Source organism: Mus musculus, chromosome 5 (genome assembly GCF_000001635.26).
Source record: "Mus musculus strain C57BL/6J chromosome 5, GRCm38.p6 C57BL/6J".
Lineage (NCBI taxonomy): Eukaryota > Metazoa > Chordata > Mammalia > Rodentia > Muridae > Mus > Mus musculus.
Genome location: NC_000071.6, coordinates 147038173 through 147065141, shown reverse-complemented (window position 1 = coordinate 147065141; position 26969 = coordinate 147038173). Strand labels below are relative to the sequence as shown.

Genomic DNA, 26969 nt, shown 5'->3' with positions numbered 1-26969 from the left:
GTGGTGGTGATCGTGATGATGATGATGATGTAGTAGTAGTAGTAGTAGTAGTAGTAGTTGTTGTTGTTGTTGTTGTTGACTCTCCCTCCCTCAGCAGCTGTGGCTGCCTGTGGCTATTTAAGCTGGGGTGGGGCCTTGTGACTCCTTTAGCCATCCATCATCCATGTGTAGGTAGACTGGCAAGGCCTTGGCAGGTCTTGTGCAGGTAGCCATGGCTGGTGAGAGTCCGTGGATGCAGATTCCTGTTATGGCCAGAAGACTCTTGACAGCAGTCCTCCTGGTCCTCTGGTCCTTAGACTCTTTCTGCCTCCCTTTCCTGCGATGTCCCCTGAGCCTTGGGTGCAAGGCTTGTGTTAGAGATGTCACCTTTGGAGATGGACACCCTACAGCCACACATTCTGAATTTTGATCACTTGTGGTTTCTCATGGTGACCTCCATTTGCAACAAAAAGATGTCTCTTCATTGATGGGTGAGAACCTCACAGTCATGAAAGCCCTTCAGTTCCCAAACCAGAGGACTCTTACACACCACGCCCAACTGTCAAGTGATGTTCATAAGGCTAACTGCTTCCCTTCCAAAATGTGCCTGTGATCAAGTTCCTCAGTGTGACGTTAGCCTTCCAGACTTGACATGCTTCAGGTTGCTTTCCTGTGGTTTGAGCCGGACTAAAGCTTGTAACTGAAGGAGGCAAAACGGACTGTAAGGTAGTTCTTACCACTCCAAATGTACCATGGTGACACTAACGCAGACAGCCTTGTGGGGGCTGAGATGAAGCTCAGAAACTGTGGGTAAAGAGCAGTCTTAAGTGGAAATAAATTTCATAGTTCTGCAAGTCCCGTGGTAGCTATGTAACTGATTATATTTTCCTTGCTACTGTGGTGGCATTCCACACCCAATTCTGTTATTGGATATTTACTGAGTATGTAGTATGTTCCAGGCTGTGGTGAGTGTGGCAGACTGAGATCAAGGAAGCCATTTATAAAGAGAATGAACACACTGAGCCAGGAGTGGGTGGTGGCATGTGCTGCTTATTACACAGGTGAGCACACTTATGGAGCGTTAATGGCGAATTTCACCTGAAAGAAGGCGATGTGTCAGATCTCAGCCAACTATTTCTAGTGGCCAAAGTCTGTAAGTTTCCTTTTGGCTGTTTGTCCTTTTCACCAGGGAACCCTGTGAGCAGTTCTGCCCCAGAAAGTCGTCCCCGGAAGTCAGCTCAGGGCCGTGTGCATTCTACCACTGAGCCACACGTCCAGCCCCAGCCACATTCTCTTCCTTCTACACACCCTGTCCTGGAGGTATTCCCACACAGGAGAAATGATTGAAGAGCAAGCGTAGGAAGGAATGAAGAAAAGCCAGGCATCTGGGGAAGGCAATTCTAGAGGAGTTTTAGCTTTCTCGAAGATAGGCGTTTGTTTAGTTGTGTCTGTCAGCATCTCAAACTCACTTTCTGTTCTTCTCTTCTGAATTAAGAAAAACAAAACCCCACCAGTTACTAGGGGAACAAGGAAAATAACGTTGTCAGTCCTTGAATTTGCAGTTTGTTTTGAAGTTTCTCACTTCTTAAAGCTCATCTCTGTCACATCATAGAAGCTGCAATATGTAACTTAGTCTGAAAATTGATGTGCAAAACTTTTGAGCTCTGCTCTCTTTGATGATAAGGATTTAGAGTGTGATCCATGACTCATCAGCTGACGTCCTGGTGCAGTTTTAGAAACAAAGGGGGTGATAGTAGACTTCCCCAGAGGCAGAAGTAAATACAAGAGAAACAAGATGTCGCCCTACCGTGTCGATGTGGTTAGAGCCGTGCGTTGAGTGATTCTGAGAAAGGCATTAATTCCAGATGCTTCCGTGATTCTGAGTAGACCCAGGAAGAAATTTGTCTCCTGTAAAAAGATTCACATTAGCAGCAAACTGGCTGCATTTTCTCCAGTTTTAAGTATGAAGTAACTTTGCCAGTGAATGTGAGGCTTGTCTACATATTTATTTATTTAGGTTTATTTTACATATTTGGGTTTGTTTTGTGTACTCACCTTAAACCAAGCAGATGAAGCAATGATGGAGATAGCACATCATGAGGGTTCTGGGGAACTGTCTCGTTTCCTTTCTTTTTGATGTGGACACCTTCTTCACCTGCTTTGTCTTTAATTTTAACCATGTATATAAGGATCTAGTTCAGCTGGTTTATCTTCTATTACTTTCAGCGCACACTCCTTTATTCCCTGCTACAGGATATTACATGAGAAGTCGCACATAGATTCAGGCTCTTTTATATCCCAGCAGGCTTGTTTGCTGTGTGACATCTTGCATATACATCTCTATATGTGTAGATGTATATGTTTTGTATATGTAGATGTTTTATTAAAAAAGATTTATTCATTTATTTTCTGTATATGAGTACACTGCCCTGCCTTCAGACACCTCAGAAGAGGGCATCAGATCCCATTACAGAGGGTTGTGAGCCACCATGTGGTTGCTGGGAATTGAACTCAGGACCTCTGGAAGAGCAGTTAACCACTGAGCCATCTCTCCAGCCATGTGTAGATATTTTAAAACATGTTATCTTATACCTTGATTTAAATAAGCTCAACATTAGTTCTAAACTGCTTATTCAATTGAATTTTCACTTGGAAATCTCTTAATTTCCAGATTGCAACTAAATGGTATTCATTAAAACAAAACCAAACAAAACCGCATTCATCTCTTGATTACATGTAGGTGTTAACCGTGTAGAGACTGTCTTTGATGGATACAGACAGGAATGACTTTGAATTTTAGGGGATGGGGTACTGGTCCTGGAAATCCAAACCAGTGGTCTTGGGAACTCAAGGGATGCTGCCTCACAGGGGTGACATCCACAGCTCTCTCTTGGTCTTCTGAGGCAAAGTCTTCCTATATATATAGCCTATAGTGACTTGACTCAGTATAGCCCAGGCTAGCCTCACACTTAAGATCCTTCTGCCTTAGCCTCCTAGGGCTGGGATTATAGGTGCATGCCAGTGCATGGATGCTCTCTTCTGTTTAAAGGCAGTGCTGAAGCCAAGGGCGACTGTACACACCTGTAATCTCAGCACTGTGCTCTCGAGCACTCAGGAGGCTGAGGTACGAGGATCACCAAGGTCAAAGCTAAGGCCAGCCTGAACTGTGCAGGAAAGGGTGAGGAATGCCAAGCACAAAATGAATTTCATTCATTTGTATAACTCAGAAGAAATTGGGATATTATATATACACAGTGCAATCAATCATGGGAGAAAATACCTACTTTGGCCATGTTTTAAACTCTTCTAAAAAGCCAGATTTTTAGAGAATACTATAGTATAAACTGTGCCTAACTTAAAATTTGCCTGTTTGGCACTACTGATTGCTAGCTGAAGAATGCCTTAGTGTGGTTTACAGGGCTCACCAGCTCTGCACATTACCTCCTCTGCATTAATGCTTGTCAAGGGCACTCGGAGTATGTTTGCGTTGTAGCACTGTTGACTGCATCTGTTTTGTACATTTTAGAAGGTGGTCTTTCTACTGAATTCAATCAGAATAGAACGTCAGCCCTGGAGGGGAGTGAATGTCTTCAGAAATGTCCAAGTGTCGTTCCAGAGGGTCTGGGAATCTCCAGGGTTCTACGGACATGGATTGATGGGTGGATGGAGTCGTCTAACTGCCAGTCTTTTTTTTTTTTTTTTTTTTTTTTAGTTTTTCGAGACAGGGTTTCTCTGTGTAGCCCTGGCTCCTGGCTGTCCTGGAACTCACTCTGTAGACCAGGCTGGCCTCGAACTCAGAAATCTACCTGCCTCTGCCTCCCAAGTGCTGGGATTAAAGGCGTGCGCCACCACTGCCTGGCCTAACTGCCAGTCTCAATCATAATAGGAATCACCGTTTCCATGATTTCTGCATTGCTGTTGGTCAGCTGGAGGCTTTCCATCTTCCTCAGCTGTCAGAGGCATCCCATGCGGGCAGTACTCTGCACCATGGACTGGGAGGCAGTCTGTAGTTCCCACAGGGTACAGTGGCTGCCTGTGTTTAGAAACCAGAACGGCTTTACCACAAGCCCCCTTTCCTCTGCACTGCAGCGGGCTATGTGAGAAGGGAAGGCTTTGATAGACTCTTAACTGTCTTTCCTTCCGGCTGGAAAGGGCATTGCTAGCTAGTGAAGAGGTAGGCTCCGCGTGGAACATCTGCATCTGTCTAAAATCTGCTTAAACTCGGAACAGGGTGATTTCACCCGGGCAGTGGTGGTGCACACCTTTAATCCCAGCACTCTGCTCTCTGAGAGCCCGTACAACCAGGGCTACACAGTGAACCCTGTCTTGGAAAACTTTAAAAGAAAGAAAGGGGAAGAAGAGAAGGAGGAGAGGGAAAGAGGGAATGGAAAAGTAAGAGGAGGAGGAGGAAGAGAAGGAGGAGGAAGAGAAGGAGGAGGAGGGGAGCTTCAGTTTATTAAGCAAAAGAAATTCAGAATGGTTATTTAGTTCAAATCCAGTATCCTGCCTGGACATAGTGGCACATACCTGGAATCCCAGCATTGGAGAACTGGAGACAGGAGGATCAGAGTTCAAGGCCAGCCTTGGCTACATAGTTTTAGGGCAGCTGTCCTGGGAACTCACTCTGTAGACATATACATTATGTTTTTATATATAAAACATTCATATTATATATTTATTAATATATCAAATTATCAATATATTTTACCATTAATCACATTGATATGTGTGTTAATCATATTAATATAATTTAATAATAATATTGAGTTAGTATTAAAATGTATTTTATATATAGTTTTTTAAAGAGGGAGGAGGAAGAGGAAGTAAAAGTTTTATGGCAAGGGAGGGTGTGTGTTCTCTCATCATCTGTGTCAGGGCATCATTGCCTTCTTAATGCTCTGCTTCAGCCCACTGCCTGACTTTGAGCTGGTGTTGGGAGGGTGCGCGGGGAGGGAGAGAAGCTGATTGGCTGTGGCTGAGGCTGTCAGCAAGGGCTGACTTCTCTTTCCTCAGGCCCTGCTTGCAGCCCTTCAGTGAGATGCACACCAGTGTGGAACTGTGTTTTATATGGAGTTTTCAGAAAAGACTTCTCCTCACCAATTCAGTAGAAAATGGCAGCACAGGAGCTAGCTAGTGCCAGGAGAGGCCCACCAACATCTTAGATGTTGGCCTTCTGTCAAGGCCTCCTTCCCTGCCTTTCCCCCTCTTCTCTTCTCTTCTCTTCTCTTCTCTTCTCTTCTCTTCTCTTCTCTTCTCTTCTCTTCCTTCCTTCCTTCTCAGTTAGTTTGTGAAGCAATAGAATTTTTCATGTTTTTGTCGTGAAGTAATCCAGCAATAGAGCCTGGGTAATGGATCGTCATAGGTGATTTCTTTTCAAAAGAAACTCAGTGGGCTTGTAGTGTTACAAATCCATTGTAGACAGGCAGTGGCGAGGAAGAGCTCTGTCTCTGCTCATAGTATGTTCTTGTTCCCATTCTTAATTACGGAACATTCTTGCCATGTCCAGTGACGTTATGATGAGTGAGATTTGTGCACTGTTTATAAGGTCAGGACTTTGACTGAGCCCTTGCCAGCCTGCTTCCTTGGTGTGTGCGGCTTCCCAGAAGCCTAAGCTTACGCTGTGTAGCTTCTCTGTCCTAGCCTTCGTCTGTGGCGTGTGGCGGGTGGGTCAAACTGTTACTCAGCTGTTACGTGAAAAGGGGAAGACCCAACACAAGGAAGCAGTTGCTCTTGCCAGTTGTGTAGTGTGTAGGGTTGGACTGTGCACCCCTCAGCTGGGAGCGTCTGCACCATGCAGCCCACTAGCTGAGCTGTGTTGCAGGTAACTGTGTCAGAGGTGGTGGTGGTGGTGGTGGTGGTGGTGGTTTTGTTTTGTTTTGTTTTTAAAGAAAACTTAGGCAAGTTGGCTATTTGTAAAGTGGCGCTAATAAAATGTCTGTATTAAAGTTCAGTTGGGTATCTGCTCTCACATGGAGGGAGTACAGTGACTGTAGTAGTTTTTTTTTTTTTTCTTTCATTTTTTCTTTACTGAATTAAAGTTTGTCATTGGATGGTGTAATGCCATCAGGTTAGTCAGCAGGCATTTCTTAAAACTGTGTTCAATCATTGGTGTTTGTGTAGAAGAAAAATAAAATCTACTTATTGAGGGGTGAACTGCCCACTGGCACGTTATATGGGTAGCTGCCTGAAAAGAGAGGTCTGGGTCTGTGTAACCTGCTGTCGTCTCTCTTTCTTGGTTATGGGGCAGATGGTACTTTATTAATTTGGACAGTCACCCACTGGGTTCTGTAATGACATTGGTTACGTAAGGCCACACTGAGAATGGCCATAGTGCATTCAAGAGTGATTCACTCTTAGTTTTAGGACACTCTGCTGCCTTGCTCAGGATATGTGGTCTTACCAAGGTGCTTTTTAATTTTAAGGCTGACATTAAGTCCTTACCTTATTTCCTCAGAACGTATTTAAAATTAGTCGCTTGAATTCTAAGAGAGCTGTGTTGGAGAAGGTGTCAGTTCTTGCAATGTAGGAAGTAGGAATAGCACTTCTAAGAGAGACTGACGACAGTGTCCTGCTCATCGGGTGGGTTTCAGGTTTTTGTCACAGGTCTGAGTTATGAGTGAAGCAAGCCATAGATTGTTGGTGGTGTAAGTAGTGAGAGATCAGCAGAGAGGAAAGTTATTCTGGTGCTAGTTCCCCGAGGAACAGTGCTAAAATTTGGCAACATAATTTTTTAATGAGGTGCTAAATGGAAGTATAGTTTCAGTCACATGACTTGAAAAGTACCACAAAGTTTATATCTAAGTACTTAAAAGTTATAGTAGGGCTGGAAAGATGGTGAAGAGCACTGGCTCTTCTTCCAGAGGACCTAGGTTTGTTTCCCAGAACCCACCTGGCAGCTCACAGCCATCTGTAACTCCAGGTCCAGGGTGTCCGACACCCTCTTCTGGCCTCTGCAGGCACCAGGCACTCCCCAGGGACATAGACACACACGCAGGCAAACATCCACGAATGTAAAACAAACAAGCACAACTTTTAAAGTCCTTAAGGAGCTTTTTAAAGTTTTAAAATTATAATTTCTCTTTTTGCTGTATATTTTATAAGGCTTTATTTATCGTACTTTATTCTTTATAACTATATTCTGTTATTCCTTAACAAAAATATCCAACTCAAAAAGTAACCAAAATATCAGTTGCTCACCTGCAGTTTACACAGTGGCTAAAGTTTAAAAGACTGACAACATCGAATGTTGGCTAAGAATGTGAGCTTATCTTTGGAAATGTAAAACTCTCTGGGGACAGGTCTTATGACTGCTTAGGAGACTAAGCATATGCCCTGTGACTCAACCCTTCCACTTTGAAGTATTCACCCAAGAGAAAGGAAAATATAGGTTCATGGAAGCTCTTGTTCATAATCACCAAAAATGGAAACAGTCCAGTTGTGTTTCTGTAAGGAGCATATTGTCACGGGGAACTCCTAAGCGGCTGGAGGGAACACTGATATATGTCAGAAATAGGCGGATCTCAAACATTCGCAGAGCTGGGAATGCTGGGGGTGTGGTTAATCCCGGTCCTCTGAGTTCAAGTTCAACCTGGCCTGCGTATGAGTTCCAGGCTAGCCAAGGCTACTAAGTGTGACCCTGACTGAAAGAAAAATAACTCAAAAAAACACATGAACAAAAATCTTTGCTGAATAGAAGAACTACTGAAAAGAAAGAATATTCAGTGTTCATGATTACCTTCGAATGGCCACACTCACCTATAAAGAGACACCAGAGACTTCCAGGTTGCTGGAAAAGGTTTGGAAGCTGTGATTTGACAGGGAACTTAAATGACAGTAAAGCGTGGTTGTGGGTGACTCCCCCGGTGGACACATGGGAAACCTGGGGCAGCCTGTCTCAGAGCTCCAGTCAAGGCACCAGACCCTGGCTCCCTAGCTGCCACCTCAGTAACCTGTGCCACCCTCTCTGAAGGTTCAGATCAAGGTAGCTTGCTGTGTGTTGAAATTCCTCACGATAGGCTGTTTGGGAATATTACTGGGCCCATTTTCTCATGAAGGGTTTGTTATTTTCTACTCTTTGACTCTTTGCCTCGCTGATCTTTATCCTCAGCACGTGAACTTGTGCCTGTCTGAGGACTGTTGAGAATCTATCTCTCCTGCTAATTATATAACATTATCAGCTACCTGAGAAGGTGCATCACAGAGCAATGTCGCCTTTCCTTGGGCCGATCATAGTTCCCACCCTGAGGCCGTCAGCCATAGCCTACATCACGTGGCCTCTCCTCCTCTGTATCACCTCCTCCTGTGGCGTGGCTTTCTTTACTGACAGGGAGGAGGGCGAGAACTCTGGGAAGTTTCCCAATTTCAGGTCCCCCGGACATGGACTCAGGGATCAGACTGGCCAGGGTTTGAGTCACTTTCAGCCTGACCTTTAACCTCTCAGCCCTCTCTTCCTCTGTAAAATGATGGTGCTTCTCCAGAGGGCTTGTTCATGGCAGTGATAACATGAAGCGGTGCTTGTGGAGTAGTTGGTAATAGTGAGGGGTTCCTCACGTCACTGGAAGTGGGTTCTGAGTTGCTGGAGAAAGTAGAAAGATGAATGTTTTTAAATGAAAGTGTGTGTGGGGTGTGTGTGTGTGTGTGTGTGTGTGTGTGTGTGAGTGACTGTGCTCCTGGAACAGCACCTGGGAAGTCTCTAGTCTTCTCTGAGGATTTTGACCAGTAGGCTACCACAGAAAGAGTTCGGTATGGTGAAGCCTGGTATTTCAAGTGGTGCTTGGGAAGGAGCCTGGCTCGGTGTCCACTGTTCAACACCTTGCCTCCAGCCACAGTCCTCAGTTTCATTTTTACAGCCTTCTCTCTTCCGTGCTTCTGGGAAAGTTAACATTGGGCCCTGTTTTGGAAGTAACCAAGGTTTAACCCACTAAAGTTTCACGTGCTCCTTGCTACTGAGATTGGTTCAAGTTGTCTTAAACTTAAGACATGTCCCAAGCCAAACTGCAGAGTCAGCAAGCCATGATTCTGGGTATTTGCATATTGTGGAGGCTGAGCAAGGGGCTCTGTACTCTCCCAAAACTACTGCAGCAGCTGCCACCCACAGTTTGACCACACATGTACCCAACTCAGAGGAGGCAGGGCTGTCTGAGTCAGCCACACCTGTCCTATTGGCCACTTTTACTCAGTTTTCTGGCATATGAGGCGGAGTGAGAATCCTACACCCACTTAATCACCAGGCAGTCTGCCGTCTCCTGCATTGCTCAAGACTCCCTCACGCACTAACACTACTGTATGCCTCTGTTTCTCTGCCCAGATGCTCTGCTCCTCTAAGTGGTTAGTCTGGTGGCCAACATTATCCAGTGTTTGAACTATAGCTAGTACCAACTGGACTGTGACATAAACAGAGTAGTGTGGTGTTGGGGAGATGGCTCAGCAGGTAAGAGCACGTGTTTTTACAGAGGGCCTGGGTTCATCCAGGCTTCCATATAGTGGTTTATTACCATCCATAGCCCTGGTTTCAGGGTACCTAACAGGTACTCACATGATGCGCATACATACATGCAGGCAATACATTCATATACATAAGATTAAAAAATTAATAATTCTAGCTAGGTAGTGGTAGCGTACACCTTTAATCCCAGCACTTGGGAGGCACAGGCAGGTGAATCTCTATGAGTTCGAGGCCAGCCTGGTCTACAGAGTGAGTTCCAGAACAGCCAGGGCTGCACAGAGAAACCCTGTCTTAAACAAACAAACAAATCTATAAAAAATTTAAATAAATATTGGATTTCAGGGTCCAAGCATGAAGAAAGTATTATGATAGTTCAGTATTCGTTTTACATGGTGACTACATGGTAACTGATACTTTCGGATTTATTAGATTAAAGTATCGCTACATATTGTAGTGGATACCATCTGTTTCTCCTTAATGTGGCTACTGAAAAATTTAAGTTGTATGTGCCTCACATTATCTTTCTGTTGTGTCACTGACTAATTAAAGTCTCTGTACCAGACTAGTCTCTGTGAGGGCAGGGACTATTTGTTTAGCCAAAGTAACCCTATCTCTTAAGCTTGGTGCCCAGCCTGCAGCATATAATCAACAAATATTTGTTGAATGAGCTGTGAGTGTTCTGGTGGCTTAATCTCTGTACCTGCCATGTACCGTGCTAGTTAACTGATAGGAAGAAACAAGATAAAGTGGTTTTAAGAACATATTCCATGCTATGTGTTCTTCTTCCTGACGTTTCCATGGAAACAGTACCCAAAAGATTGCCAGGATTTCTGTAGTAGTCTTCAGATGGCATTTTCTCTATTTAACCAAATGCATGAAAGTTTAAATGTTTGGATAGGAGGTGTTTCTTGGGTTTGAAGTCCAAATTATAGCACTCTGCTTTGAAAAAAAAAAAAAGGTGTTAAATGCTCACATTCTCCCTATATTTATGGAAATTTTTCTATTAAAATAATTTTCATTGTTTTAATTTTATTGGCTTATGTTAATTATATAATAATTGGTTTTGTTATGATGTTTTATGTGTATATTTAACATATTTTGATGCTCTTCGAGCCCCTTAGCTTGTCACCCCATCCACACCCACACCGATTGGTCCCCTTCCCTGTCAGTTTTCCTCCTACTTGCATGTCTTCTGCTTGTTCGTGACCAATGGGCTTCCTGCAGGCTGCGTCCCTAAGCCCACGCTGGGATACTTACAGGGGCTTGAGCCCACTCTGATATCTGAGGCCCTGAAAATGTCTGACTGGCTCCCATTAACCACTGACTGCCCGTATGTCCTCAAAGAGGAGGGTAGGAACCTGTGAGCCCCCTTTCCCTCCATCCTGAAATATCGAGGGACCCAAGTGTGTAGGGCTTGTCAGATAATCATCACACTGCTGTGGGTTCAAGAGGACGGCACTCCTAGCATGCCCGGATACAGTGTTCCACACCACTCAGCCCTTCCTCGGCTCTTACAGCTTCCTGTAGTGTCCCTGAGGCATGGAGGTTTGGGTGGAAGTCCTGTTTAGAACCATGCTCTGTCCAGTCCGTGGGTTCATTCTGATCAGTTAGCTGTCTCTGCAGTCGCAGCCACCCATTGTAGCTTCTCTGACCCAGACCACAAGTACCACTGGTCTGATTTTTGGCTCTGCAGCGTCTCATCTTTCAGGCCCTTATGGCAGGTGGGTGCTCTTCCAGACCCGCTGCCACCTAGTTCTGAGGCTTCGGACAGAAACAGCTTACGACAGGAACTATGTTGGCTTATGATAGGCGACCCTTCATTTTTCACGGTCAGGGGACAGAGCAGTTTAGATTATGGCAGGCCCAGAGTGTGGCTGAGACTATTCATGTCACAACCAACCAGGAAGCAGAGAACACCCAAAACAAGGACTGCCTACTTCTATTTGATGACTTTATGGCTTCTAGTTTTTCTTTTATCACTGTTTGTAAATACACATTGCCAGTTGACCGTTATATAATTGAATGTTTGTTAGAAACACAAATTCAGATTGCTTTGAGAGTGCTAGGAGAGATCAAGGTCCTGGTTTGTAGCCATTTATGTGTATAACCTGGGGCCACTAACCTGAAAAGACCAGGCGAGAATCTAGATGCTGAGTGGCCGTAGATGATGGGTTTGTTTTAAATGAGGAAACACAGTCTTGCTTTAGGTCTCTGTGGGCAAAGCCTAGGGAGAAAGCCCTAAGCCCGGTTAAAACCTTTCTTTTCAGTCCCTATTGTAGCTCAAAAACTTTGTGCCTCGAGGCAAGTACAAGGGAATGTTTTTAAGAAGATTTTGGAGAAACCGATCCGATTTGAGCTGCTACCCAGCTTTATGCTCATTCAGATTGGTTTTGCTGTCTGACTGCAGAAACCGCTGTTGAATTTTGTGGTTGTCAAAGGGGCCAGAGATAGCTCAACGGTTAAGAGCACTGTCTCCTCTTGACAGAGGACCCAGATTTAATTCCCAGCATCCACATGGTGTCAGGAAGCCATTTGTAACTTCAGTGTGCAATGCTCTTTTCTGGCCTACTAATGGGACGCAGAGATACATGCAGGCAAAGCATGCACACACATATTATTTAAATAAGCAACCTCAATGTCCTTCTGGCATTGTGGCCTTTGTACAAATAGGAGTATGTGGTTTCTTCTGAAAGCCTGTCACCCAGGTGCTAACAGTATAAAAGAAATAATTTGCCTGTGGGTCTGCCATCCAGTTATTTATGCAAAATATATACTTATATATGTATATACAAGTAGTACATATGTGTGTATAAAGCATACCATGTGCAATCTCTGAGTATTGTTTGATTAGTGTGTGTGTGTGTGTGTGTGTGTGTGTGTGTGTGTGTGTGTGTGTGTCTCGCAATCACTGAAATCAGACTCCCTGATTTGAGTCCCATTTTCATCAGCTACAGCTTTGGGGTCTTTGCAAACTGCCTAGTGTTTCTTACAGTTTCTTCATCTGATCAGTAAGGAAGAAGGCGACAGTGATCCCAACTTGGTGTCATCATGTGGGTTAAACCTGTAACCCCATCTCGTCTCATCAGGCCTGTCACACAGTGAACAGTCAGTAACTGTTATCTCCCGGAATCCACTCCTTTGAGAGCTTCCCCAGGAGGGTAGGGACCTAGTCCCCTGGTGGTCGCACAGGTAGAGGTGGAGCTGTGTTCCCCCTGGTCAAGCTTCTTCATGTATCACATGTCCCATCATGCCTCTGCATGGAATATGATCTTCACTATTGCATAAGGCAGAGTGCACCCCAGGAGACTTAAACCAGCCAGCATGCATCCACACACGGCACTCAAGGGGACGCCCCAGATTCCCGCACAGTAAGCTAAGCTAGTGAGTGTCTGCTGTGTCACAGGGAGGCTAAGGGATTTTAATGCCGTTGTCAGAGGAGTAGTTTTCACAACCGGTGTCCTCATTTTCCTTTGTTTCTTTTCCTCTGTGGGCAGGCGCTCAGGGTCTTTATGCTGCTCGCCTCCCCTGCCCTCTTTGTTGGAAAAACAGATCTTTCCCATATGCAATAAAAACAGGAAGCAGAAAGTCCTCCACACGGCCTTGAAGGGATCGACACTGTCGGCTTTTACTTCTAACAGATCTGTCTGTGTCAAAAACAAAGTGAAGGGTAAAGGTAGAAACCGAGAGAGGCCTCCTGAAGCAGCCATCCAAGCAGCGATGAGGCTAGGGAGCCGCGCTGGACAGAGCTGCAACGACGAGAAGTGACTCAATTTCAAATACACGTAAGGCAATTTCAGCACCATTTGCTGCTGAGGAGGATGGGATCTGCCGATGGCAGAAAAGTCGAGGTGACTCCAGGATTCTTGCCCTACGCAACTGGAAAGGTAGAAATTGAGTGACAGAGACTTGAAAGAGCAGGTTTAAGGGTGGTGCTCAGGTTTAGACCTGGGACGCTGACGCTCGCTGGCTAGACAGCTCACCAACGAGTGAATCTGACTGGAATTCAGGGGCCGGGTGTACAAACTGCGTGAATGAGCATTAGACTGGAAAAGTCCCCGGCAGGAGAGTAGATAAATAAGCTTTGTCCCCCGTTGGGATGCTTCCCAGTGAGAAGTCCTTAGAGGTAAAGAGAAAGCCAGGAAGAGCGACTGGAGAGAAATGAGGAGCATGCGACTCGGAGAGACCAGGCGCAAGGGTTTCATGCAGGAGGACATAGTCAGTTGTGTCGAGTCTTGCAGACAAGGCCAGTCAAATAAGATTAGGACTGGGAATTAAGCAGTGGATTTAGCAACGTGGAATTCACTGGTGACCTTGACACAGAGTTTCGATGGGGAAAGCGACAGCTCCTGAAGTATAAAGTTCAAGAGGGAGACGCAGGAGAGCAGCCAGGGCAGAGGCAGTTCTGTGAGAAACTGCACCATTTGGGGTAGGCAGAAATCACGCACTCTGGGAGGAAATGAGAGTATGAGAGGTGCCGACCTCTAATCCCTTTGCCGTCCTCATCCCCTCCACAGCACGGACTCCCCCTCATATAAAGCTTTATTACATATATCTCTGGATACTCTTAGGGCCTCCTGTTTAATATCCTATCCCCTGGCTAACTCTCTTCAATTTCTTCACATGAAGAAAGTTCATGTCTCAGTAACTTCGAAAATGAAAGTATTCTTCCTTAAGGGTTACCCTCCCCTGCATGTAAGAGTCCCATTCTACCCAAGGGGTTCCCCACCAGCTATCACAGTGGTTAGCTTGGGGGTTGTGATTGCCATAGTGTGGACAGAAGCTGAACAGCTACATCCCCCCCACCCCCATCCCCATCCCCTGCGTTTTCTCCTCAGTTCTGCTAGCATTCTTAGACCATAATGTTTTGTTTCTTGAGTTACCTACTACTCTTTCGTGAGCGCTGACCAGTTACTTCCTGTGAACAAACTAAAAACAAAACAGGCAAAAGTACAACCAACCAACCAAAAAACACCTAAAATAACCAGGCCAGAGTAAAAAGAATTTATATTATACAAACTACCCTCTTGATCAGTGGTTCCCAACCTGTGGCTTGCAACTCCTTTGGGATATTTGCATTACTGTTCATAGCAGTAGCAAAATTGAAAATTTATGGTTGAGGGCCACCACCACATGAGAACTATATTAAAGGGTCCTAGCATCGAGAAAGTTGAGAGCCATTACTCTAGATAGTAAGCACAATTTTGATTCCTGTGAGCAATGTATGGTTTGTTTGTTTGTTCCGAAATGTTTCAATCCCTGTTACCTTTGTGTTGATATCTGTAAATTTTACCTTTGAAAAGTATTTTTTTCTGGGGGCTGGAAAGTCGGGTCAAAGCACCGGCTGCCTTTGCAGAGGACCCGTGTTCATTCCAGCACTCCCAGGGCAGCTCTTAGCCATTTGTAACTCCAGTTCCAAGGAATCCAATACCGTCTTCTGGCCTGAGCCAACACAGCAATTACACGCAGTGCACAGACACGTGTGTGGGGGAAACACCCCCACACATAAAGTAATCCCAGGCCGATGCCTAGGTGCTTGGCCTTTTGTTTGTTTGTTTCAAGTCAAAAAAAAAAAAATGTTAACCCAGTTCCCTCCTGACTACCCTATCCAAAGCTAGCTGCCCTTTAGGCCTCCGTTCCCCTTGCTTTTGTGTGATCTGTATGGCTTGAGTTTACAGCATTTAAAATACAAAGCTGAGATACGGTTCCGTGGTTAGAACATAGGCGTATTGCGTCATGAATCACTGAGCGTGCACCAGCACTGAGAAAGTGAGGCCACACGCGTGTTATTTATGGGCACCAGTACCCCACCCACCCAATGTAAACAACACAGACACAGCCCGACAGAGCTTTTTGTTTTTTTAAACCTTTATCACTAGTGAGCCAGAAGGCCCACGAGAGTCTGCGCTGGTTTGTTGGGGAAGAGGTGGTTTGAGCAGGTCTGTCTTTTCCGGGCTCAAATTGGCCTTGAACTTATAGTCCTTCCCCTGAGCCATCCAGTGCCGGCACTGTTGGTGCGCACCACCAGGACAGACTTCATAAGTCCTGAACGAGTGGGAGGAAGAGAGGGGAACGAAAGAGACTGGAGTCGAGACAAATATTTTGCTTTGAATATATTTTGTTTATGAAAGTTACCTAGCAGAGCTGTCAAAAAAACAGTAAATTGGCGTAGTCATTTGTGAACTAACAACATAAAACCTGGAGGCTTGAACGGGTTCTGAAAATTGGGAAATTAATGTAATTGGTTGCATCCAGCCTCTTTGTGTTTCTGGTCTGACAGCAAACGGTCTATTTCCAGTCATGGAGCATTAGTCATGTGTATTTTAAAGGGATGTTGTGTCTGTGGCGTGTCTGCATGGATGCTGAACTGTGACAACACTGTAGACGCTGGCTGCTCCCTTTACTCATCCAAAGGCCCAAACACAGGTCATTCAGAGGAAGCACTAGGCCTGCGGGGTCCCTGACCCGAGCCCCATGGCTGTTGTGGGGAATCAAGGTGATGCCTTTGAAGTCTGGCCCAAAGCCGTTTGATCAGATGAGTCTCATCTACAGTAAGCTATAATGGGAGCAAACTGAGTCTGTTGTTTCAATTGTCACTGAGTCAGTTTGAGAGCTGCGGTGTTTAAGTTGGCATCTTGTCTGTAGTGAGGGTAATGAAGGCTTAACCTAACTGATTAAACTGAGACTGCCCCCCTGAGCCCATCCTGGCAGGTTACTTCCACCTAGATAGGCAGCTACTTTACAGGTGTCGTAGGATGGGGCTGGCCAGGCCTCATGGCGCAAAGCTAGGAGTCCTGTGTGAACCTCCTGGTCACCCATCTGGTGGGACAGCACAACTGCCCAGCTCTCTGTCACCTTCTCCCATCAGTGCTACCTTAGCCCTGAGGGGCTCTACACCAGTGACACAGTACTCCACAGTTATCTCATGTCACGACACCATGACACCATGACACCATCTCTGCCTCACAGGGCCGGCGGAGGTTTGCAGAGCTGAGTTTTTGAACCTAGGGCCCTAACTCAAATCATTACTTTTTTGATGACCTTTCCTGCCTTGTGCAATTTTGAGTAAAAATTATAGGAAGTAGACATCGAGACAGGCCTTAAATAATTTGTCAGCTATCTGAAGATAATTTTTAAAGGATTTCTTCTAGGAGTTAAGCATTTGAAAGCTTTCATCTGCTAAAAGAAAGTAGGCGATTATTTGATTAAAAATTGAACCCTCACCTTTGAGTGTCTTATAAAGCAGCATTTAATACCTGTCTATCACCTCAGCAGATAACGGCAATAAAACCAAGGCAGGGGATACCACAGTTCCCTTCCCCCGCCCCACTGTATATTATGGGATGCTAGTGAGGCTGTGGCATTGTCTGAGATGTGAGGAATGCCACTGTTCAGCAGGATGGCAAGGCATGCCCTGGGAAGGAGCCATGTGCTGTGGGCTTCTCTGCAATTGCATTCTTTCCACAGAGACTTTTTGTATATGTTTGCAGTTTGTTTTTGCATTTTAAAGACGGGATCTAGTATATAGAAGACTGGTCTCAAGCTTGATATGTAGCTGAGTTTGAACTTTAATAACCCAATCGGGGCTGGAAAGACAGTCCTGGAACTAAGAGCACTTGCTGCTGCTTCTGCAGAGGACACAGATGAGTTCCCAGCACACACGTGATGGCTAACAGCTCAAGGGGGATCCAGAGCCTCCTCGCAGCAGGCAGTGTGTGCTGTACATGTGTACATGCAGGCAAAAATCTCAGATACATAAAATAATAAATGCAATCTTTAAAAAAAAAAAAAGAAAGAAAGAAGATGCTAAGCACTTGTGAATTAAATTGCTGTGGAGTGGGCCGGTAAGATGGCTCAAGGGGCTCGTGGATGACAACCAGCCGATGACTCGAGTTCAGTTCCTACCCAAAGCTGGAAGGAAAGACCCATTCTGGAATGCTCCTGACCCTCCACACGTGCTCCTGCACGCACGCAGTAATGGTAGTGATACATAAAATTAAAGTTATTTAACTCGCCGTGGCTATGCGTGTGTGTGTGTGTGTGTGTGTATGACCAATAACTAGTTAGTCCCGGCTACTGGTTAAAGACAGGAAGCCAGGGCATCAGGGAACGTTACCTAGAGTATCCTGCAGTGGATGGTAGATGAGTGTGGCGATGAAGGAGCGCACTGTGGAGTGACCTGGTGGCCAGGTTGGCATAGAGTTCTGGGCTTTAATTTCACAGTGTCTAGCATTTTGTTTGTTCAGCTTACTAATTTTGTAGATTTTTAAATAGGGGTACATCTAATGACAAGTAATAACTTAAAAATTAGTCAAAAGTGATTCTCCAGACACTTGAAATGATTCCCTGCTATTGCTGAGAGGGGCAGGAGATGAGTAGCTAGCTGGATGCACTGAAGTAGTTACAGAGGCGAGGAAACCGTGAATGTGGAACTATTGAAACTTACTTTTGATGGTTTCCTAGCTCTTGGTGTTGTGTGTTAGGAAAGAAAGGTTGATGAAGAATAGAATTTATGGGAAGCTCCCATGTGACATGCTACCTATAAAGGACCTGCCCGCCATCTTCCACTATCACCATGCTGAAAACCAGAGCTTTGCCTCGTGGGCCTGTTGGGGACACTTAAGACCTGACCTGTAGCAGGCAGGGCTCATCCCGACATTTTACTCTGTTCAGTTTTTATTCTTTTCAAAAGATGCCTCTGAAAATCCATGGGCTGTGTCCATTCCTTCTTATCGCCGAGTGGTATCCCAAGGTACAGCTGTGTCACTGTTTGGTGGCTGGTTAGCTGTACAGGGTCTGTGGGTCCGTCCCTTCAGCTGCCCTCCTTCTGAGTGGGGCCATTTCAGCATTCTTGGGCAGATTTTTGTGGGAAGCAAGATTTTTTGGCTTCTTTGAGATGATGCACGGGGCTGGAGGTGCTGTGACCTATGGGAGCTGGGAAGTTTCTGTCTTGGTTTTTGTTTGGTTTTTTTATTCAGCTGAACTTGCAGAGTGGGTGAAGAGATTTTGAGGTCAAACAGTTCCACAACCAGTGCTTCCTGAGAGTCAGCGGTCAGAGGTGACGGCCATGGGAACCATAAGGAGAGATTGGTGCTGGCATCATGGAGAACCTTTTGCTTAGCCGTGGAGCTAAAGGAGCAGTGTTTGCTCTTTGTAAGTTAGTTGCTGGGTCAGCTCCATTGCTCTGTGGAGGCACAAGCATACAGTTTCCTCATGTGACACATAGTCACATATTTCAAACTCCTGTAAGATTTCTATTAGCGTATAGTATGTGCCAAGAAGCGGGAATGGGAGAGCTCACTGCTGTTTAGCAGAACTGCTAGGCGCCAGGCTCCTAGGTGGTTATGTTTACAGCCATAGACAACTGCTGCTCCTACCCTTAGTCGGAGAAGCTTCCCTTGACGATGAGAGCCAGTGAATGCAGAAGAACATGGCTGTTCAAGATGCTGAGAGTAAGTGACGGCTGAGTGGCAGTCCCAAATGGCATTTATACCACCCTCACTTAACGGGACATCACAGAGGAGCAAGGAGGAGGGCTGGGAAACGCCGTCTTCCTCAGGACACAGCCAGGGCTGCAGTGGTTTCCCCCCGGTGCTGTGACTTCCTTCAATAGGCCTGTCAGCAGTCAGCCGTACTGCCTGTTGGCTCCTGAGCGATTCTGGGGGAGCCACAGCTGGTGTCTTTGTGTGCTCACTGATGAACCGCCCAGCCTCCAGTGGATAGATCCAAGCACAGGTGACCCCAGATCAGTGGATCGAAAAATGAAGCAAAAAGACACGAATGTGGGAAAGGGACTAGCAGAGAGGTATGGGAACAAGAGGTGAGAGGGGGATAAAAGGGTGGGAGAGGGCAGCCAGGACGCCTGAGATTCTCAACAGACTTAAAAATTACCAACTATGGAGAAATTTTAAAGAGACAAATAATATACATAAGCAAACACACCTTATAAAAAGAGTTACAAATGAGGGTGTGTAAAGAGGTTGTAAGAGCTGATGGGGAAGGAGTCGCCGGAGAGCTGGCAGGGTTCCAGAGAGGGGACTTCACAGAGGACGAGAGAGAGAGAGAGAGAGAGAGAGAGAGAGAGAGAGAGAGAGAGAGAGGGGGGGGGGGGCGGGGAGGGAGGGAGGGAGAGGGTATGCTCAAATGCCCGCCTTGGTGAGTCAGAGGGACCACAGATGTTGCCAGCGCTTGTGTATGTGCACCGTGTGTGCTTGCAGAGGCCGGAAGAGGGAGCCTGAGGCTGAGGCCTTGGGAGCCAGCATGTGAGTGGTGGGAACAGAATCCGGGTCCTTGGCAAGAGCAGAAAGGCTCTTAATCACCGTTCCATCTCACCAGCCCGAGCTTGTTGTTGCACCTACTCGCTTTTGTGGGAACTAACCAGGGTCTTGTGAGGTTGCGTCCAGTTCTTGCCAGCGTATATCTTCAGTGACTTGAACACTTCTGTTAGGCACCTTCCCAGCACCATCATGCTGGGACCAAGATCCCGGCGCTAGGGCCTTTAGGGGACACCCAGACACACAAGGCTTAACCCTGAGGTGTGTGTAAAGCTCATAGTGGACTCTGACAGAAAGGAGGGAAAGACCCTGTTAGGCTGCCGATGGGGGAGCAATAGGGATTGGAAAGTAGGGCCAGGCCTGCCTTGCACTGCACAGAACTCACCTCAGGAAATCCTTCTCCTGCTGAAATCATTTAGTTCACCATTCACCATTTGGAAGCGAGGAAGAACTCGGGATTTCTTCTCTTACTAATTGTAAGTTGTTAGCATTGAGCAAAGGGCAGGCTGGTTCTGCAGTTTTGTCGTATTAATAACTAATGCTTTTGAACACGTGTGATGTTCTTTCTATAGGCCACTGTCACCCGCTGACAGACACAGAAGGTCTCAAGTCTGCTCAGTGACCAGCAAGGACTTGACCCCCCCCAGGCCCGCTCCGGGTCTGTGTTCCTAATTAGTGCTGCAAGTTCAAATGAGCGTTTATTTCGTGGCAGCAAAGGCATGTTTTGTGGGCGGAGATAATGTAGTTGTTATTATGTTAATTTTCCTTATGAAAAGATTTTGTGATAAAACGAAAATAAAGAACTAAAAATAGTTAGAGACTTAGGGAACAGCTAAAACATAATAGTCTTAAGATACATGTTGTCTTAGTCATTATGTGGGAGGTTAGCAGTACCATATATTTTCTTGTGGAAAAGAAAACTTAGAATAAACGCTGTCACATCAGAGGAGAGCAGAGGATATGAGAGTTTTCTTGCAAATGAGGTGGGAAACAAGAGGCTGCAGGAAGGAATTCTGGGTTAGCGCTGTTGCTTTCCTCCTGTCACCTCCTGCATCCTTCACTGGCAGAACAACTGCCGTGTTCAAAGGATGGAGACCAGGACCCATGAGCCACCACAGGAAGGACTTGCAGTCAGAACTAAGGGGAGGCACGGTTGTCAGTTTATCTGTGGTTGGGTCAAGCTGTCCTGCCTAAATCCTGCTCCCAATCATGGCCATTCTTGTTAAATCCCTTAGAATTAATTGATACTTGTTTTTATTTGCTGAGCTAGGTGTATTTGAGATATGGTCTTCCTCTGTAGTCCAGGCTGGCCTTGAACTTGCCTCAGTCTCCCAAGTGGTGGGATTATGAGTGTGCACCACTCTGCTCAATTTTTATGTTGTTTTTAAAATGACTACGCTACGTAAAATATCAGTCACTGGGCAAGCGAGATGGTTGAGCAGGCGAAGGAGTCTGCCTCCAAGCTTGGAAACCTGAAGTCAATCCCCAGATTCCACATGCTGAGAGAAAACTGACTCCCACAGCTCTCCGATCTCTACATGTGCTGGACACACAGACACACACTTATGCACACACTAAATAAATAAATAGCAAGTGCTGGCACGTGGTTTGGAGCACAGGGAATCCACGTGGCACTACCCTTTCTGTTCTCCGGAAGGGGCTCTCAGTTTTGGAGTTCCCAAGTGCATTTCGTACCTGAGATGCTTTGCCTGTTTGCCGTCTCCTGGCTGTGCGCTGTGCCCCGTGGCCACTCTGCCTGTGTGACTATGTGGCATGCTTCTCTCCCGAGATGCCCTTATCCCACACCCACATCCCTGCTCTGCCTGATGCTTCCAGTCACGACTCAGCAGTACAGTTTTTATGGTTTTTTGGTTTTGGTTGCTTTTTTTTTTTCTCCTTTTAAAAATATCCCCAACCACAAACACAATCAAATGGCAGTTTTTCACTCTCTCCTACTTTGTTATCCTATCCTGCCTTTGACTTCACGCCTTAGAGCACTCATCCCGTGCAGTTTTATGATCCGCTCTGTAATTGTCTGCTCTGCCTCTCCTGCCCACGTTCACTCTTCAGCAAACACTGGAGGCTCTGCCAGTGTCTGCAGAAGGGAGGCAGGGAGCCGTTGCTCTGGAGTTGAGTTCTTAACCCTTAGTGCCTTAGCAGTGAGGACGAAAGGCCTTCAGATGGTGAGCATCCTCTGGGCCTCACCTGCAGGTCACGTTAGTGAAGGCATGCGTGCACAGCTAGCTGCTCTAAGTAATAAGACCAAGTGATAGTGGAGCTAACGGAAAGAACTAATTTATAACCTCTTTCATGTGTTTAATTGAATTGTAGCATTTTTTTCCCTTTGGCATAAGAAGTGTTTCCAGCGTTTGCAGAGGTGTTATTTCGATGTACAGTCAAATGTGTCTTTCCCCGTATTTTGTATAGGGAGAGTTTTCAAATCATACATGTTTTGAAATGTATTTCCCCCATCATGCAGAGCAAAGTCTTCTTCTTTTCATTGGCAAGCAGAATTATCCTTGACTGCATTTAAGAGGCGCTGCCTTTACTGAGGGCTCAGCTCCAGCAGCGTGAGGAGCTGTAAGTGAGCCGATAGTGAATGCCACACTGTCGGTGCCTTGGGGATTGATTAGCCCTGAGAGTCCCGGGGGACATCGATGTGCGGGGAACACCAGTCGGTGGAACAAGGCAACATAATTGATTAATTAGCCTTGAGAGTCCCAGGGGACAGTGAGGTGCTAGCGTGCACCAGTCAGGAGAGCAGGCCGGCTGCTCTCACTGGTGCCGATGTTCCTCTGGGTGACACGTGGGCCTTTGCTTTGGCTTGCAAGTTCTTTGTGCAGAGCTTGGCAGAGAGAACCTTTCTCACTCACCGGGGAAATTAATTTCCTTTATTATTTTTATTACTACTTTGTTTCTAATACACTTTTGTTGGCACTTGGCTTTAGGCAGACACGCACCCCGCAAGTGTTAGACCCATGAGCCTCCGGGAACTGCCGATTCACAATGGGAACAACCAGTGACGAGATGGTGCCCGTGGAGCAGGCCTCCTCGACCTCCTCCCTAGATCCCCTGTGCTTCGAGTGCGGCCAGCAGCACTGGGCGAGAGAAAACCACCTGTATAACTACCAGGGGGAGGTGGACGACGACCTCGTGTGCCACATTTGCCTCCAGCCCCTGCTCCAGCCGCTCGACACGCCCTGCGGACACACGTTCTGCCACAAGTGCCTCAGAAACTTCCTGCAGGAGAAGGATTTCTGCCCGCTGGACCGCAAGCGGCTTCATTTCAAGCTGTGTAAGAAGTCTAGCATCCTGGTCCACAAGCTGCTGGACAAACTGCTGGTCCTGTGTCCGTTCTCTCCCGTGTGCCAAGATGTGATGCAGCGCTGTGACCTAGAGGCACATCTTAAAAACAGGTGAGCGGGAAGGCGTCAGAGGCACCAAGGAAGTGGGCCAGAGAGCCGCTACAACCAGTAGCCACACGCCATGCGGGGCCGGGAATGATGCCTGTGCCTAAACTCCCCTCACAGGTGTGCTGAGGCAGGGGGATGAGCACCGGTAAATCCATGAACCAGTCAAATAGGAGGTGCGATAAATAAGTTGCATTGGTTCGTATTTAATAATATACCTCAAAGGCATGGATCTAAAAGCCACAACAAGCAAGAAGCACTTATTAATATTTTCTTCACCATACCATGCAATTTAAACTCAAATGGACGTCAGGTAAAACACTAGCGTCCTTTTGCAAGCCGGGTTGGCATCAAAGGAAAGAAGCAAGAAAGGAACTAAATGCAAATAAATTCTTTTGTCTAGTTTGTTTCCACAAGGAAGAGCCTCGCATGAAGATTGTTACGCAGCCTTAGGCATGGTTGGAACGCTGGAGTCAGTCCAATTGCCTAAGGGTGGGGGAAGACAGGCGGGGCTGCACTGGCCTTTGGCAGGCAGACCTCTGTGAGTTCTAGACCACCCTGGTCTTCAGAGTGAAACCCTGTTTCAAACAAAACAAACAACAAAAAGAGAGGCGAAGAGTTAAATATACCCCAGAACTGTAACCCACAGTCAGAGAAAACAGCAGTCCCGCTAGCGGGGAAGGGCAGGAATGGGTCGGCTGATTTAAGTTGCTGAGGTCTTGAAGACTTTGTGTTGAGAGCCTTGACTGAGTAAGAACTAGGAATTAGAGACAGAAATGTTTAGGGGTGATTTTAGTTCTAATAAACATTTGTTTCAAATGTTAAGTAATGTATTTGTGCCAGCCTCTGAGTCTCACAATATGATTTTAGTAAGACTTGGCCTTTGATATACATTGTAAAAACCTGAGCTGGCCCCAGGGCTCATTGAGTAAAGACCCTGAGTCAGACAGCCTGAGTTGGATCCCTCGAGCCCACAGGGTGGAAGGAGAGAAGGGGCTCCCTCAGCTTGTCTTCCGACCTCCTCATGGGCACCGGGGTCCCTGCTGGTGCATGCACTCACACAGAGACACATGCTCACACACATGAAGACGTAAATAGCAACCACCACGTCTTTACACTCAAGTGACAGAAACACATGTATTTGTTTCTAAGCGTCCGTTGAAAGAACTTGTGTGGTCGTGTTGACTCTGGCCAACAGCACATCGCACATCACACTGGGTTCAGATACAGCGTAGGTCTAATGAGGAATAGCACATAAGGTCCTAGAGCTAACCAGACTGATCCAATCCTGTCATCTGGGCGCATGGAGATTTAGAGCTAGTTAACCTATGCGCATGTTTAAAGTTTGCTGTGTGCACCAGGCTACTCTGCCGTCGAGTCTGTGCACTGCTCTGCTGGAGGGAGCGGTCGGCCTCTCATGTGCAAGTGGCTGCATGTGTGTATTCAGCCCGGAGATCACAGCGTTATAAAGGGATCTCACTTTATTCATTAGAAATGATTGAGAAGTGAGAAACTGAGTCTCTCAGCTGGGGATGAGAACCTCATACTGTGTTGACACAAGGTCGTGGGTTTGGTTCCCTGCACTGGAGGGAACAAAAGTCTTAAAATATGAGAAATGTGGAGATTTACAGAGAAACTGCTTGACCCCAAGGTATGTTGCCTACAACAGAGGTTAGGAGATAGTAGGGTGTGTGCCTTTGGAAAAGCAGGGATCGTGGCTTTGCATTCTCCGTCTCCGTCACCAGCAGGCAGAGTCCGAGGACCCACCAGAGGCGCAAGTGTGCTAATCTTAGTCAAGCCTAATTGTGTGTGAATAATACTTCAGACCTGCCCCTTCCTTCCCTCTGTCCATCCTTCCTTTCTTCCTTCCTTCCTGTCTTTTTATTTTCTTTTTAAATTAGCACACAAAGCACTATCATGACATCTTCATACTAGGCTTCTTATGTGTCTCAAAACTATTATTAGGGTAGGATTCTTTTGTGTCATACCAAACATTTGTGACCAAACTGTTGTGCTGGGTACTTGCCAAACAGCATTCTGTATACAGCACTTCTCCTTTCCAGTCCCTCCAGCCTGAGTCTGAACACCTAACATTCAAAAGGTGCAAGCAATAATGCGCATGCTAAGCTAAGAAGTTCTCAGCCTAGGTCGTCTCAAGCAGCCTCGAGTCTGCCAACGCCTCTCTGTGCTGTGGAGCTCAGTGCGTTTCCCATCTCATTCACCGTGCCCCTCAGCGCTGGGCTTCCCTGTGACTGCGCTTCTTCATTGTCTCCAGTGAGCTGGACTCTCCTGTTGGCCTCCAGTCATGCAGAAGTGGTTCTCCGTAGTTCTTGAGGTTTTACAAATTTGCCATTGTCTGAGTGAGGAGTATCAGGCATCCTTTGGTCAGTTTCTGCTGCTGCTGCTTGCCCTGTGCCTGGACCTCACTTCCTCTTTATTCCATGCCCAGTGCTGGGCTGTTTCACTGAGCACTGCAGTGTGTCAGCTCATTGCGCATCAGTCTTCCTGTTGTATGCCCCAGGCTGGCGTAGAACCCCCAGTCCTGCCTCAACTCAGTTCCAAATGCTGGAATTACAGGCATGGACCACCGTGCCTAGCTTTATTTGATCTGTTTATAAGTACTGTGAATTAAACCTAGGGCCCGATCTGCTACGCAAGCACTCTGCCAGCAGTCAGTCTGGCTTGGTTTGGTTTTAATGTTGAGAACAAGAGTAATGATTTGCCCGTGTCTGTCTCCTCGTTCGCTGCCGTGAGGGCCAGGCTAGCTGCCCTTATACACTTCTGCCCTTATCCCTAGGGTCCCAGGTCCTCACTCCATCAGCACTAGGTTTTTGCCCAGGTTCTGGGGTCCAAGCTCAGGTTTGCAGGACTTAAGCCAGCTCCCCCGCCCACCTGCCACCTTTCTTAAATCAAGTATTTCTAGACCGCTGCACACTTTTGCTGGTTTCCAGAATCCAGAAGTGGTTGGTTCTGATGACTTCTCCAGGCTTCTCATTGCTTTTATGGAGGGGAGACTTCTGGTAGCCTTGCTGGGTCCTTTTGCTCTCTGTCAAATTGATTTTTGTTTGTGTTATATGTCTTTATCATCTTCCTTGACCCTGAGCCACTCACTGCTTCAGTCTCCAGCACGGGGCTTAGCAAGCATCCCTTTGCCATCTCCCTACCACGATGCATACATAATAATGCACAGTGCCTTCTGCTGCGCCATGTCTCCTGACGCCCCTGTGCACCTCGTAGCAGGGAAAGATGTCCCCGTAGCCTAAAACTAGTTACTTTGCATGTGATTTCCTTTAGAGAGCAGGATTCCCTTCATGGAGCAGGTACATAGCCAGCAGGAAAGGAGAACTTGTGTTTGGGCTCTTTGATGTTACCTGAGCCCTTTGGTTTCTTTTTCATCGGGGGTTGGTGTGGCCCCGTGCAGCGCCCAGCCTGTGGCTGGCTGCACTGTCCCGACCACTGCTGCTTTGGACCAGTGTGGTCTCAGCCGTGCGTGCATGTCTATAGTCTGTTGACTTTACTTTCTGCTTTCAGTCCTCTGTGCTAGCTTCCCATATGCGCTAGGCTGCCCCTGCAGTGCAAGCAGGAAGGAGTCTGTGTTACTATTGAGTGCTCCATTTCCAAGGACACATAGACACACAGGGGCTTTGATGTTTGTGCTACCTAAGCCAGATTCAGGCTCCCGAAGTCAAATGATGCACTTGCCTCAGCTTCTGAATAGCTGGGCTGTACGTGGTTCTCTTGGGATGACCCTGTCCCACACCTGGTTCTTGGAGGTTTGGGGTCCTTTTGTTTTGGTCTGTGTGCACACGTGCATGTCAAGCCCAAGGACAGCCTGGTGTGGTGTGGTGTGGTGTTGCTGAGACA

General features: G+C 46.6%; 1 protein-coding gene across 2 annotated transcripts in view; it reads left to right on the top strand.

Annotated features, from left to right (window-relative positions):
- Lnx2 (ligand of numb-protein X 2) overlaps window positions 1–26969 on the top strand; it is a 59918-nt gene that overhangs the window by 11431 nt on the left and 21518 nt on the right. The window contains exons 1-2 of one of the 2 annotated variants that reach the window (XM_006504800.4): window positions 5720–5800; window positions 22644–23111. In XM_006504800.4, the coding sequence (XP_006504863.1) occupies window positions 22702–23111 (410 nt within the window). In that variant the 5' untranslated portion in view covers window positions 5720–5800; window positions 22644–22701. Of the gene's footprint in view, window positions 1–5719; window positions 5801–22643; window positions 23112–26969 lie in introns of those variants that run through there. The other variant, NM_080795.4, reaches the window with a different exon arrangement.